The following is a 13,060-nucleotide window of genomic DNA, read 5'->3' as shown; positions in this document are numbered from 1 at the left end:
ATTGGAAATGTAATTGAGGAAATTACCTAAAAAAAAAAAAAGAAGTTTTAGGAAGTACAGTCATTATTTCTGTAACTGGCAGTAATGTTCTATATTTGATAACCCTGTCTTAGTTAGTATTAAATAAAAGGTTCACACAGGCATATAATGAAGGAAACATTCAATAAAATTATGACTTAAGGCTGTATTTGCATAATTATTTTCCTTCGAGTAGTTCCAGATATATAGTTAAAATTACATTTTCCAGCTAACATTTTTGAAACTTTTTAATGGGAAAATGAGCAAGGTTTATTGGGAAGCACAGAAACAGCTTCCTGAAGCTGGAGAGGACTCACAACAGAGTTTCTCCAGATGTTCTTTCATTATTACATTTATCTACTCAGTCCATTTATTCAGTCAGTCATTCATTCATTCGTGGAACTACAAATGCCATAGACTGGCTTTGATTTATGGTGATACTTACCAACATTAATCAAGCTCCTGATACGTGCTTATATCATGCTATTGTATATGGAAAGGAAGGAAAGAAGGGGAGAGGGAGGGAAGGAGGGAAAGAGGAAGGAAGGAAGGAAGGAAGGAAGGAAGGAAGGAAGGAAGGAAGGAAGGAAGGAAGGAAGGGGAGGAAGGAAGGGGAGGAAGGGAAGGAAGAGAAGGAGGGAGGGAGGGAGGGAGGGAGGGAGGGAGGGAAGGAAAGAGAGAGGGAACTAGGAAGGGTCTGGAGGGATAGCCCAGTACTCTTATAGAAGACCTCAGTTCTATTTCCACCGCTGCATCAATCAGCTTAAAACCACCCTCATTCCAGTGCCTCTGAGCTCCACAGACACCCACACATACCCCAACCATACACAGGGCAAGGCAGAAGACTAGAGGGATGGAGAGAGGGAGGGAGAGTGGAAGAGAACTAGCTGTAAAATAAATCTTTTTACAGAGGAAAAAAATAATCTTAATATCTTCAAGAAGCCTATAATTTAAATGAAGATCAAAATTCATATTCAGAGAGTAACAAACATAACAGTCACACAGAATGTAAATAAAAAGGAAGACTTTTTAAAACTGTCAATCATGTTTTAATTTTTTTATATCATAAAAAAATAATACTATGAAAGTTGTAGGGCAAGTCAATATGTTGGGAAAGAAGGAGAGGAAAATGTATTTGAAAAATGTTTTAGGTAAGGGGATGGCATGAAGACAACTAAAAGAAAGCCGCTCTGCTTACCTGGAGATCACTTGACAGAGCTGACAGAGAAGGAAGTATGCCTGTTATGACTAGGGTGAACCACGGAGATCCATATTCTGTAGCTTTAAAAATTGAGGATTATTTACAGCCATATAAATAATGACTGAGGTATGTGCAAATGGAGCTGGTCTGATGGTGCTAAATGACAGTCATAAAAGACAGCTTCATGCTTCTTACACCATCAAGAAAGAAATAGAAGGACACCAGAAAAAAATTAGCAGTCGCTGTCCCAGGGGAGTCTGTAGAAACAGCAGAAGGTTAAAAACAAACAAGGGCATAATTACTCAAACTTTTGATCATAGGCTTAGATATAAGAAATTATATGGGCGTCCTCAGTGGTAGAGTGTGTACCTAGCACATGTGAGCCCTATGCTCAATCACCAAATGAGACTGTGATGTATCAGAAATAACTTTGAGGCAGAAACACAGAATCAATGCAGTCCTGTCAGAAGAGTACTCCTATAAGCAGAATGAAGCATTCCAAGTAGCAAGTGGGTATAAACTCTTGAAGCAGTCTTCATGGTTTTATAAGACTTTGAAGCAATGCAGCATTTGAGGTCATGGAATGAATAAAAGCAATACTGTGACTCTGAGATCAATTATTATGCAGACATGAAGCTTAGGTAACAGGGTGATTAGTTTCATTATTCTAAGAGCTGGGAAAATCAAATATAGGTAGGGAGAAAATGGAGGTAGGTCAGTTATTAATATGCTTCAATAGAGGCAGCACTATGGTTTTGCAGTTGGAAAGCTAGACTAGATAGCAGAGGAGGAACAGGCTCAAAATATGTATAGGCATATGTGCTGTGGAAGCTGCTCGTGTTTCTGAAGAGAATCTGAACAGAGAACAGAAGAGACCTAGGGTCAAACGTTGAGACACAGCTGTATTTACTGAGTGGGTAGAAGATGAGGTCAGCGGAGGAGAAAGTGGGGTCACTGTCAAGCAGCTGTAAGCAAATGACATAAGTTTGCTATACTCATAAAAATGCCCGAGCATTATTTATTCCACATCACCAGATGTTCAACACTAAGTAAACCCTCAGAAGTAGTTTTCTGTGCAAGATTTGAAGATTCACTAAGAATATGCTCTGACCCTCATATTGGTGCCTTTTTATATATTTTTCAATGACTGGGTCATCTTATATCATTATTTCCTCCATAGGAAAATACTGCAAGACAGAAAGGAAGAATTCCACAAATAGAAGGAATTCTTTTTTTCTCGTTTTCTTTCAGACCCTGGTTTCTAGTATAAAGAAATGTTCTAGCTTCTTGACCACTGGCCAGTGGGTCGTTGTTACTGAAAAGGAAGGCAAGCAAGAATCTGCGCTCTTTGATGCTGTGATGATCTGTTCAGGACATCACGTGTACCCCAACATGCCAACTGACTCTTTTCCCGGTAAGCTTGAGATACATAATTGGAGGATTTATGGGCAAATATCTAGTGTTGAAGCATATCTTTGCACAATAATTATGTTTGAATTACCAGAAAAGCCAAAAGAAAATATGTTTATATATGATCATATGAAAAATACAATAACTTATTCCCTAATTCCTGAAGTTCAAAGACTTTACACAGTTCTTATGTCACTGGGTCATGCAAATATATGTCCTAACACACATGGGGTCTCTGAACACTCATATCCAAAAATGTGGGATTCTGCCAGACAAATAAAGTATGATTCTTATTTCATTTTCATTTACAATTTACAAGTAAATTTTAAGAATCTCAGTGTTGTGTGTGAGTACATGAAAGAATGTATGTACATGAATGTGTATTGTGTGCATGAGTGTGAGTGTGTGTGTGAGTAGTAATTGTTGTAGTGCTTGTGATTTTGGTTGTAACAGCAGCAGCAGCACATTCAGTTGATGACTTAGTTCAATTTTCTATTGCTATGATACAACATTGACCAAAACCACCTCAAGAAGTAAATGGTTTACTTCAGTATGCAGTTTATAGTCCTCTGTGGAGTGAAATGAAGGCAGAAACTCGAGGAAGGAACCTGGAGGCAAGAACTAAAACAGAGGTCATGGAGGAATACTGTTTATTGGCTTGCTCCTCATAGCTCACTCAGCTTGTTTTTTCTATGCAGTCCAGAACCACTTGCCTTGAGGTGTCACTGCCCCCTGTGGGCTGGGCCCTTGCACATCAATCATTAATCAAGAAAATGTTCCATGAGTTTGCCTACAGTCCAATCTGGGGAAGGCATTTTTTTCAACTGAAACTTGCTCTTCCCATATGATCCTAGCTCAAATTCAGTTCACAAAAAAAGGAGGAGGAGGAGGAGGAGAAAGAGAGAAGAAACAAACCTAACCTAACCATAACAGTTGCCATCCAAGAATATGACAAAGATAAAAGAAAATAAATACACACAAAATCTTCCTGCCCTCTCTCCCATTTTTTCCTTTCTTTGCTCCATTATTCTTCCATTCCTCCCTGCCTCCCTCCCTCCTTTCTTCCTTCCTTCCTTTTTTGCCAAAGTAATAGTAGTTCATGAAGACTAGGTTAATATATTAATAGGCAGCATGTTTTATGGCTCTGTATGGCCAGACCAAACTCCTTATTGCCATTAAGTTCTTTGTCCAAATTTCTTTTTTCTTTTTTTTTAAAAACATGGATTCTTGGGATCAATGTAGGTCCCCATGCTTGCAAGGCAAGCACTTTTCTTACAAGGTGAACACATATAGCAATTTGTCATTCTGAGTAAATTGCTAAACAGACTAAGCATTAAGCAAATGCAATAGCCATTAGGTAGTATTTAATAAATTATTGTTTTTATTGTTGTTGTTATTATGTATTATTAAAATGGAAATCATAACATTTTAAAAATTTTAAGATCCTCAGAAATAATTATTTGGGGGTTTTATTGGCAACACTCACTAAGTAGATAAGTGCATTTCAATTATGGGAATATTTTTTTAATGTGTGAAAAACTGAGTCTTCAAATTTTTGAAAATTAACTTAGGTCTAGAGCACTTTCGAGGCAAGTGCCTACACAGCCGGGATTACAAGGGCCCAGGAGCCTTCCAGGGGAAGAAAGTCCTTGTGATTGGCCTGGGAAACTCAGCATCCGACATTGCTGTTGAGCTCAGTCGTCTGGCTACACAGGTATGTGACATATGGGGTTTAAGAGGTAAAACTAGGATAGAAGTATGCCATTAGGTCAGCACTGGAGGCTTGGGTTTCCAGGCAATTGCCTATTTCATGAGACCTTTCAATCATGAGAATTTGAGTGAACCATTCACCCAGAGAGGGAAGACAGCATCTTCCTTGCTATGAAGAAGTTTGCTCTGATAAAATGAAGGCAAATGTCTGAGTGAGTATAGAAGTGAGTACATGAACATTTAATTTTTATTCTAACTGTATAGTCTAATAACTTTCAAATCATTTCAGTTCTCAGTCAGCCTCCATCTTTAATTGTTTAACAACATTTCTTCCCACCTACCATGTGAAAGACTCCACCTACATACTAGTAAAAGATTTACTTACCACTACAGCTCTGGAGCACCACATGATCTGGCTTTTGCCATCATCCATTCACTCACTCATTCAAAAGCAAGGACTCAGCAAATGCCTGGCACTATTGTGTGTCAGATCTCTGTTAAGCTAAAATTACAGATATGGGTTAGACTAGATCGTGACCTTAATGAACATCAGTGGGTGGGGGTGAGGCATCAGGTGCAGAAGCCATCTACAAAGAAGTGCTGAGTCTTCCCGTGGAATTAGGTGTTGCAGCAACACCTCCAAGCACTGAGTTCTGACTTAACCTGAGCTGAGTCAAGGAAAATTTCCATAGGACTAGTAGTTGCTAAAACTAGTAGATCCTGAGGTAGCTCAGCATGTTTTTAAGCAAGCAGATACTAAGTGAGCTAACTCCTAAATACACATAAAGTTTTGGTTGTTGGGATATATGTGTGCATGTGTGTGTGTGTGTGTGTGTGTGTGTGTGTGTATGAATAGCTCTACATTATCAGAAAGATACTAACTATACCAACAATTGACCTGGCAGGTTGAGATGGCTTTCGTGTCTTGGGATGAACAGACGTCCTGTGCACATGTGCAGGGAAGACTAGAAAAGGGGAGGAGGGACAGAGACCAGCATTAAGTCTGTAGCATCCCTTCAATTTAATACCAGCTACCTATTTGCCTCCATTTCCCCAATTCAGCCCAACCTCTTCTACCATCCATTGCTGCTAGAGCTAACAGAGTTAACTAGTCTCTACCTAACTGGCCATCTTACTCTATGAGCACATAAAAATTAAAATAACCACAGCTGGCTATAGAGTCTTCTTATACCAAGTGTTGTGCTTATAGGTCTTTGAACAGTTCTAAATCAGTCTTTTGGAGTCACGAGAAAGGACTCTTGCCTCCGCTTAGATGCAAATGTGGCATGTTCATCTAGACTCATTTCTTAGAAAGTGTTCCTAAATGGATACTGAAGGGAACATATAGATATGCCTCTAGAAAACTGTGTCATGTTTACTCATTTGTCACAGAAGAATACTGAGATCTGTATTGCCTCTCTCTACCAGGTCATCATCAGCACCAGAAGCGGTTCCTGGATCATGAGTCGAGTTTGGGATGATGGGTATCCTTGGGATATGGTATATGTTACCCGATTCGCATCCTTCCTCCGGAATATCCTTCCTTCTTTTGTCTCTGACTGGTTTTATGTCAAGAAGATGAACACATGGTTTAAGCATGAGAACTACGGCCTGATGCCTTTAAATGGGTATGATAAATAATACATATTTTCCATCCAATCTAGGAGCACACTGGTTTGGGTTGTTTACTTCTGCCCGGTTCCTCCTTTAGTTATCTCATTGAGTCTAATGGGATTAAATTAAGAATTTCTCAGGTGACAGAGTCCAAACCACAGATCATGTGCAGGCTAGAGATTAGTGGAGAAATGTATGTGGGTATGTAAAGTAGGGGTGGATTAGGTAAACAGATCATCCTGATAAACAGAATCCATTAAGCTGCAACCGCCCAGAACTTAAAGAACTAAACAAACTGGAACTGGATTCTCTTTTAAATATATCATATTTATAACTAAGTGAGGACACTAATAACAACATCCCCTTCTGAAGATAGTAATATTTAGAAAGATAAATGTACTTTTATGACTTACTTTGTAAATTATAGAGACTTAGAAATGTGTTCATCTTGGTCTCAGATCACCTAATGTGCCTTTAAGGACTATCTACCAAAGTACTGTCGGTCAAGTAGGAGACTTAGAATAAGAGTGAGCGCTCCCTCCCATGTCCTGCATGCTTCGAAAGACTGTCAGGAGGCAGGGAATGTGGAAAGCAATGCTGTTCACTAAAACTGATGTGACCTGTAAAATTAATACGATCCAATTATTTACTTCTTTTGCAGATAGTGCTCAATACACCCTAATTAGGGAAGCATTGTAGATAAAAAAAAATCAGTACAGTTGAATATTTGGTGGATAAGAAATGTTTCACAGTCAGATTTTCCCTTCTAGGGGAAAGTGAAGAGGAATTGTAAATCAGAATACCAAATGCCAGGTTTAAAGAGTTAGAGTCTCCTTCCAAGGTACTTATCCTACCCACACTTAAAAACTGCTCTGACTCTCGAGAAACAGTAATGTTGTTTAATATACTTAGAGTTTTGTTTAACATAAAGTTCCAAAATTTGATCTGATCAAAAATGGTTTTATCTTACAAGAGTAACTACAAATTGCACAGGGGTTTTATCACTTAGGAAAAAAAAAATGTTTTGGAAAACCACTCCTTCTCAGAACTAAACTCCCTCCTTGAAAGGGTTCCAGGGCCCTAAATTGCAGCTGACACCTTTTTGTTCCTCCCTGGGTTGAGAAGAAAAGAAAGAGAGAAAACAGGTATGCTGTGATCTACTTGTTAGCTACCTTATAAGGCAAAGGGAAAGGGGACAGAGTTACAGAGGGAAATGACAGTGTAGAAATACAAAAATAAACACCAATACAAACAAAAATTTAAAAAAAAACGAAGGTTTTATGTATGTGAGTTACTTAGAGAAAATTCCAAAATCTATAAAGGAAACTTAAGTCAACATGAAGTACATTTCATGATAATTTTTACTGCCAGAATTATTGCAAAGTACAGTATCAATGGTGATTTCTTTCCTTGTGAACACAAAGAACTTGATATAAGATGACCAAGCATGGTAGTAAGATTGGTAGGATCATCACCAATCTGATTTTGCCATACAAGGCCTCTGAGCTATAATAGTAGTTAACATGCAATGTTCTTGAAGGTGTTGGCTATTGTTTAGTAGTCAGTCATCAAGTGATAGTATCTCTGTGAGGACAATTCTGTCATTATCCCATTTATTCACCTAGAAAAAGAAATGTAGAGGAACGCCAGTTCGTAAGAGTTATAGCTGGGAATAAACCTGTGAAGTCTAACTTTAGAATCTGTATTATTTACTAGTTTATTCTATCTGGAATTGGTTTATATTCTCATCTATTTGGTGAGTCTCCGAAGACCATAAATACACACAATCTAATTTTAAGTTTTAAAGGGCAACAAGAAAATTTCAGACATCGTTTCTTAGAAATATTTACAAACTAGAAAGGAATTTCTACCTGAGAAGTACCTGTAGGGGCCCTCGTGTTGGTGCTTAACTGATCAAATCTAGATGCAATGGATGAGATGTTGAGGGAATTTCATGGAAATGACTATCATGCTTATGGTGTTTGCCTTTCACATCTACACAGCCCTCTCAGGAAAGAGCCCGTGTTCAATGATGAGCTCCCAGCCCGCATCCTGTGTGGCATGGTGTCCATCAAGCCCATCGTGACCAAGTTCACAGAGACCTCCGCTGTGTTTGAGGACGGGACCATGTTTGAGGCCATTGACTGTGTCATCTTTGCCACAGGCTATGGTTATGCCTACCCCTTCCTGGATGACTCCATCATCAAAAGCAGAAATAATGAGGTCACTTTGTACAAAGGCATCTTCCCTCCTCAACTAGAGAAACCAACCATGGCAGTGATTGGCCTGGTCCAGTCCCTGGGTGCTGCCATTCCTACAGCTGACCTCCAGGCACGCTGGGCTGCTAAAGTGTTTACAAGTATGTGGGTCACTTTATATTTCATTCACTAAGGCAATAATTGCCTGCTCTAAGCTGATTACTGTACTGAGGATCCATTGGGACCAAGACAGACATGCAATTTGACCTCATAGATGGGAGTGGAATGAGTAGAGGACATTACAGCAGACGTTTCAGGGTGTTGTGACTAGGGGAATTGGCCTGAAATTTATTCCATCTAAAACAACATAAATAAAGCCCTAACCTAATATGAGGAATCACTCTAAATGGATGAAGAACCAGAAACATTTTTAAAAAAAATAATTAAATAAAAGGCAGGGAGTGGCAAAAAATGAAGAGAGAGACAAATGCCTGAAGGGGCTTCAGAAGCCGAATCCAAGAACTTGACCTTCTGACAATGAGTTTGGGAGGGGGGTGCAAGGTTTTGTGTGAGATAAAGGAAACAGCTGGGTAGCTGCAAGGATAAGGTACAAATACTTCCGGGGCACTGGGGCTGGGGGTGACGGGCATGCTAGAGGCCTAGTGTTACCTCTGTGCCAATGTCATGAGCCTCTCACACTGTTCAAAGACTTCTTCCCTTCCCTTTCTCTACTGTAGACCACATGGTTTCAAGGGGCTACAAGAACTTTATGTGGGGAACGTATAGATTCCATGAAGAGAGGCAGTGACTTAAATATACTGATTTAATTGTTCCAATACTATTGATCATCATGATTATGAAGAGTATCTTCTTATTCAATGTCTTTTAAAAATTAAACAACATACATATAACTCTCCTAACATACTGCTGACAAAAATCTATAATTGGGGAAACTATAGAAATGAGGAAAAATGTAAATCATAGTATGAGTTTAAACTTCTGATAGATAGATAGATAGATAGATAGATAGATAGATAGATAGATATAGATATATATTAAATGTAAACACTTCTGTTTCAAAGATGCCATGAAGAATTTCAGTGTTCCATCATCAAATCTTGAATAAGGATGCTCACCTATAAAAAGCTTCCATTGTCTTTTATTCTTAAAAGTGTGACTGTGTATCCAGAGGTGGAAATTTTATGAGATTGTTGCGTACAGTTCATAAACCTGCAATAGTAACATGAAACAAAGGGCACCACTTATTCATCTGACAAACATTCATAGAATATCTGCTACATGTGGAGATCTGGCTTACCCCTTAGGTTACAACTTTAAATCAAGCAGACAAAAAAAAAAAATCTGGTCCCTCTCCTGCTAGTAAAGCACTCAACAAATACTAGCTATAGGATGCCAACACACAGAGTCAGAAGTTCACAGTGGCTGGGCGGTGTTCATGCACCTCAAATATCTTAGTAGCTTTCTTCCATTGTTACAGAGATAAGTAAATTACAGCCGGTCCCAAGTGACGATGTTTGCCAAACAAGCCACAGCTTTTCTCCCATTCCTTATTAAACACCCAGCTGAACGCTGACACTGGAATTCCTGGCCTGCCTCCTCTCATTATCTACATCACTTGCTGTGGAGTTTAGTACCAACTATTGTTCCAGATTATTACTTGAGGGATATCTTAATAGGAGGATATAGACAAGAAGTATGAACATGATTACCCCATTCCATGGCATGAGGTACAGCAGAGGTATGCTGAGAACCAGGCTCTTCGTGATGTTACATAAACACTATGAGGGTTGGGTGACTTAAGGCTACAAACATCTCTGCTGTGAGTCTTACACACAGACTAGCTTTTCTATCCCCACGCGTGCACTTATCTCTTGGGTCTCTGTATTTGTTAATTGGCATTTGTCAAATGACACCAAAGAGAGTTTTTCTTAAGGCAAAACGTTTTATTAAATAAGATCACTTTTTTTAACTTCACATAGCTAAATTGAGGTAGCCACTCAAAGACCTTTTTAGGCATTCATTTCATAAATGATGAATTCCATTCTGTGTGGTTTATAAGAGACTAATTCCGTTGTTTTTTTTTGTTTTGTTTTGTTTTGTTTTGGTTTGGTTTGGTTTTTTTTGGTGTTTCTCTCCACACACGTTTTCCAGACACATGCGTCCTGCCAACTACAAATGAAATGATGGATGACATTGATGAGAAAATGGGCAAGAAACTCAAGTGGTAATCAATTACACTTGCTAATCCAATAAATTCTAAATTTTTCTTTATGCATCAAAAACATCAATAAGTTCTTTCATGTTGCCAGCAGTAGCAGTTCGTTATTTTTTAATTCTGGTTATACCTGATCCACGTTAGGTGGGAAAACACTTTCTTCCCCTGTCAACTTGCGAGAGAGTGATTGTGCCCTCCAGGGAGCATGTGGTGAAAATGAGGTCTGCTAATAGAATTGGAAGCCAGAAGCTTCCTCTAAGTAGAACCCCTGGGTGCTGAAGCCATCCTGTATCACAAAGCACAGTATTGAAACCATAGGTCAATAGTTCTGGAAGAAACTAGCTGGCTGGAAATTCAGCAGCAGAATCTAAATCTGCTACTGATAAACAAGAGTTAAAACTTATATTCAGTTCAACTACCTTAGTATACTCTGGAAAAAAGAGGATTCACCTCCAAGTTTAATACATGTTTTCAAGTATAGCAAATAGAAAGGCCTTTATATGGCTAGATTTGAATGTAGTTTTTCAGGTTAATTAGTTCATTAAAAAATTCCTTTTAAATTACCTATCAAAATCAGTTGAAAGTATAATCAGCCACCAAATCACTGTTGGATAAGTGAATGGTTGTGTAGGAAGTTCATTTCTTCTTCCCAGCCTCCAACATAATATTCAGTCTCTGCCCCAGGGTAGATATCAGCACAAAGGTCTAGATGAGAAAAAAAAAGGGGGGGGGGAACCACAGTCCCCATTTAACCTCAGAATCCAAGTCAGAGTGCAGCTCTTAGATGTGAACACTCTTGGTGCTAATAATTCCTTTAGAAGTAAATACAAACAAAAAGGAGGGGAAAGAAAGGCTCGATCACCAGCGACATTCTGTTCTTTAAGTCACACGAGGACACACTCCGTCTGAAAGGATGATATGATTTGTCTCACTGCACTCTCCAGCATTGAAAATTATTCAAATAATCCTAACAATCTAACATTGGCAGACTGGGTGCAGTGTGCAAGAGATAGCAAATATAGCGTAAATGTTCTGTTTGCAACTATGACAATCATTTTGCTTTTCTGTCCTCAGGTTTGGCCAGAGCCACACTCTGCAGACAGATTATATCACATACATGGATGAGCTGAGCTCCTTTATAGGAGCCAAGCCTAACATACCCTGGCTCTTCTTGACTGACCCCCAGCTGGCCCTGGAAGTGTTCTTTGGCCCTTGTAGTCCATATCAGTTTCGATTGATGGGACCAGGAAAGTGGGACGGAGCTAGAAATGCCATTCTAACTCAATGGAAGCGGACAGTGAAGCCAACCAGGACAAGGGCTGTCGGCGAAGCACAAAGACCACGTCACCTTTATGACTTGCTACGAATGCTTTTCTTCCCAGTGTTCTTTCTGACTGTTTTGCTCACCTTTTATTAATAACAAAGTCTGCTGGGTGCCAGAGTCCAGCCTAAAAGTGAAATCACTAGAGTATAATACACAAACACAAGTAGGCACACATAATCACCAAGGGCCCTCCTCTCCTTCCAGCAGATGTGAAATACAACCTGAATCATTTGACTCAAAGGATAAATAAAATGGAAAATACCCAGCCTGTCTGTTTCTGATGAGAATACTTTTTAATAGGCTTTTCACATGTTGAAATAAAGTTTGGGATGTTTGAGATGAGGGGAATTGCAGGGAGTGGAATGAAAGGGAAGTTGCAAAGGCATAAACATAGACTTTCAGGCTAGACAAAATTTAATGAGCTTTGTAAGGGGAGTGTTTGCTTATGTGTTGTAGTATAGCAACCAAGGTGTTTTGCACAATATTAAATGAAGTATTTGATAGTAAATGAATATAACGAAATAGAGTTGTACCAATACAACATTGTATGTGTAGCTCCTGTAGCTTATGTGTGTGGCTCAGTGGCAGAATGCCTGCCTGGTATACACAGGACCCTGTATTTAATCCCAGGACAAGAGAAAATAGGAAAACATTCCAACTGTGAACTTCAAAACCAAGATGACCTCACTGATGAATTCCATCAATAATTTGAAAAATCAAAGATACAAATTATGAAAAAGATCAGAAATGGCAAAAGACATATTACTCTCTGATTAGTTTTATGAGACTGACATCACTCTGAAACTCAAAATCTCAAAAAAAAATTAAATCTCGATAAATATCCCTCATACACATGTACACATACAAGCGTTATTAACAAATGCAAAATAAAATTCAACAGTGTATAAAATGAACAGCATATCAAGTAAGACATTTCAGCAAGAGAATGTTAGCCTCGTGGCTAATACCCTCCACCTTACTAATAAACAAAACTAAACTAAAAATGAGAAAACCATTTGAGCTAAAGTAAGATATCTTAGGTGCAATGCCAAATGCGAAAACTCCATTAAAAATTATAAGTTAGACTCCATAATTTCAATATCCACTTGGGGAAAATAGTAAGTATGTAAGCATCTATACTAATTTTACCTTGAAAGAGGAAAATCACTGAACTCTCCAACTCAGAGCCCTCCTACCCCTCCCATCTGGAGATTGTTCCCGGAACCCTCCTGAACTTCTCACCCCAGAGTACATTCTGAACTCTCACACCAGAGTCAGACCCCCCTCTCAAATGAAAACTGTTCCGGGGACATTTCTGAGATAAGGGTTTCCTGGAACGAACCCAGTCC

The 13,060-nt window shown here is 38.9% G+C and overlaps 1 protein-coding gene across 1 annotated transcript in view; it reads left to right on the top strand.

Annotated features, from left to right (window-relative positions):
* The window catches only part of LOC110299846 (putative dimethylaniline monooxygenase [N-oxide-forming] 6), a 22,445-nt gene extending 10,469 nt beyond the window's left edge, over positions 1 to 11,976 (top strand). The window contains exons 3-8 of the mRNA XM_021169747.1: positions 2,471 to 2,633; positions 4,201 to 4,343; positions 5,768 to 5,967; positions 7,957 to 8,312; positions 10,324 to 10,396; positions 11,462 to 11,976. Coding sequence (XP_021025406.1) covers positions 2,471 to 2,633; positions 4,201 to 4,343; positions 5,768 to 5,967; positions 7,957 to 8,312; positions 10,324 to 10,396; positions 11,462 to 11,804 — 1,278 coding nt within the window. The 3' untranslated portion in view covers positions 11,805 to 11,976. The remainder of the gene's footprint in view (positions 1 to 2,470; positions 2,634 to 4,200; positions 4,344 to 5,767; positions 5,968 to 7,956; positions 8,313 to 10,323; positions 10,397 to 11,461) is intronic.
* The last annotated feature ends 1,084 nt before the right edge of the window (positions 11,977 to 13,060 follow it).

The sequence above is a fragment of the Mus caroli genome, chromosome 1 (genome assembly GCF_900094665.2).
Source record: "Mus caroli chromosome 1, CAROLI_EIJ_v1.1, whole genome shotgun sequence".
Lineage (NCBI taxonomy): Eukaryota > Metazoa > Chordata > Mammalia > Rodentia > Muridae > Mus > Mus caroli.
This window is presented reverse-complemented; position numbering and strand designations above follow the sequence as displayed.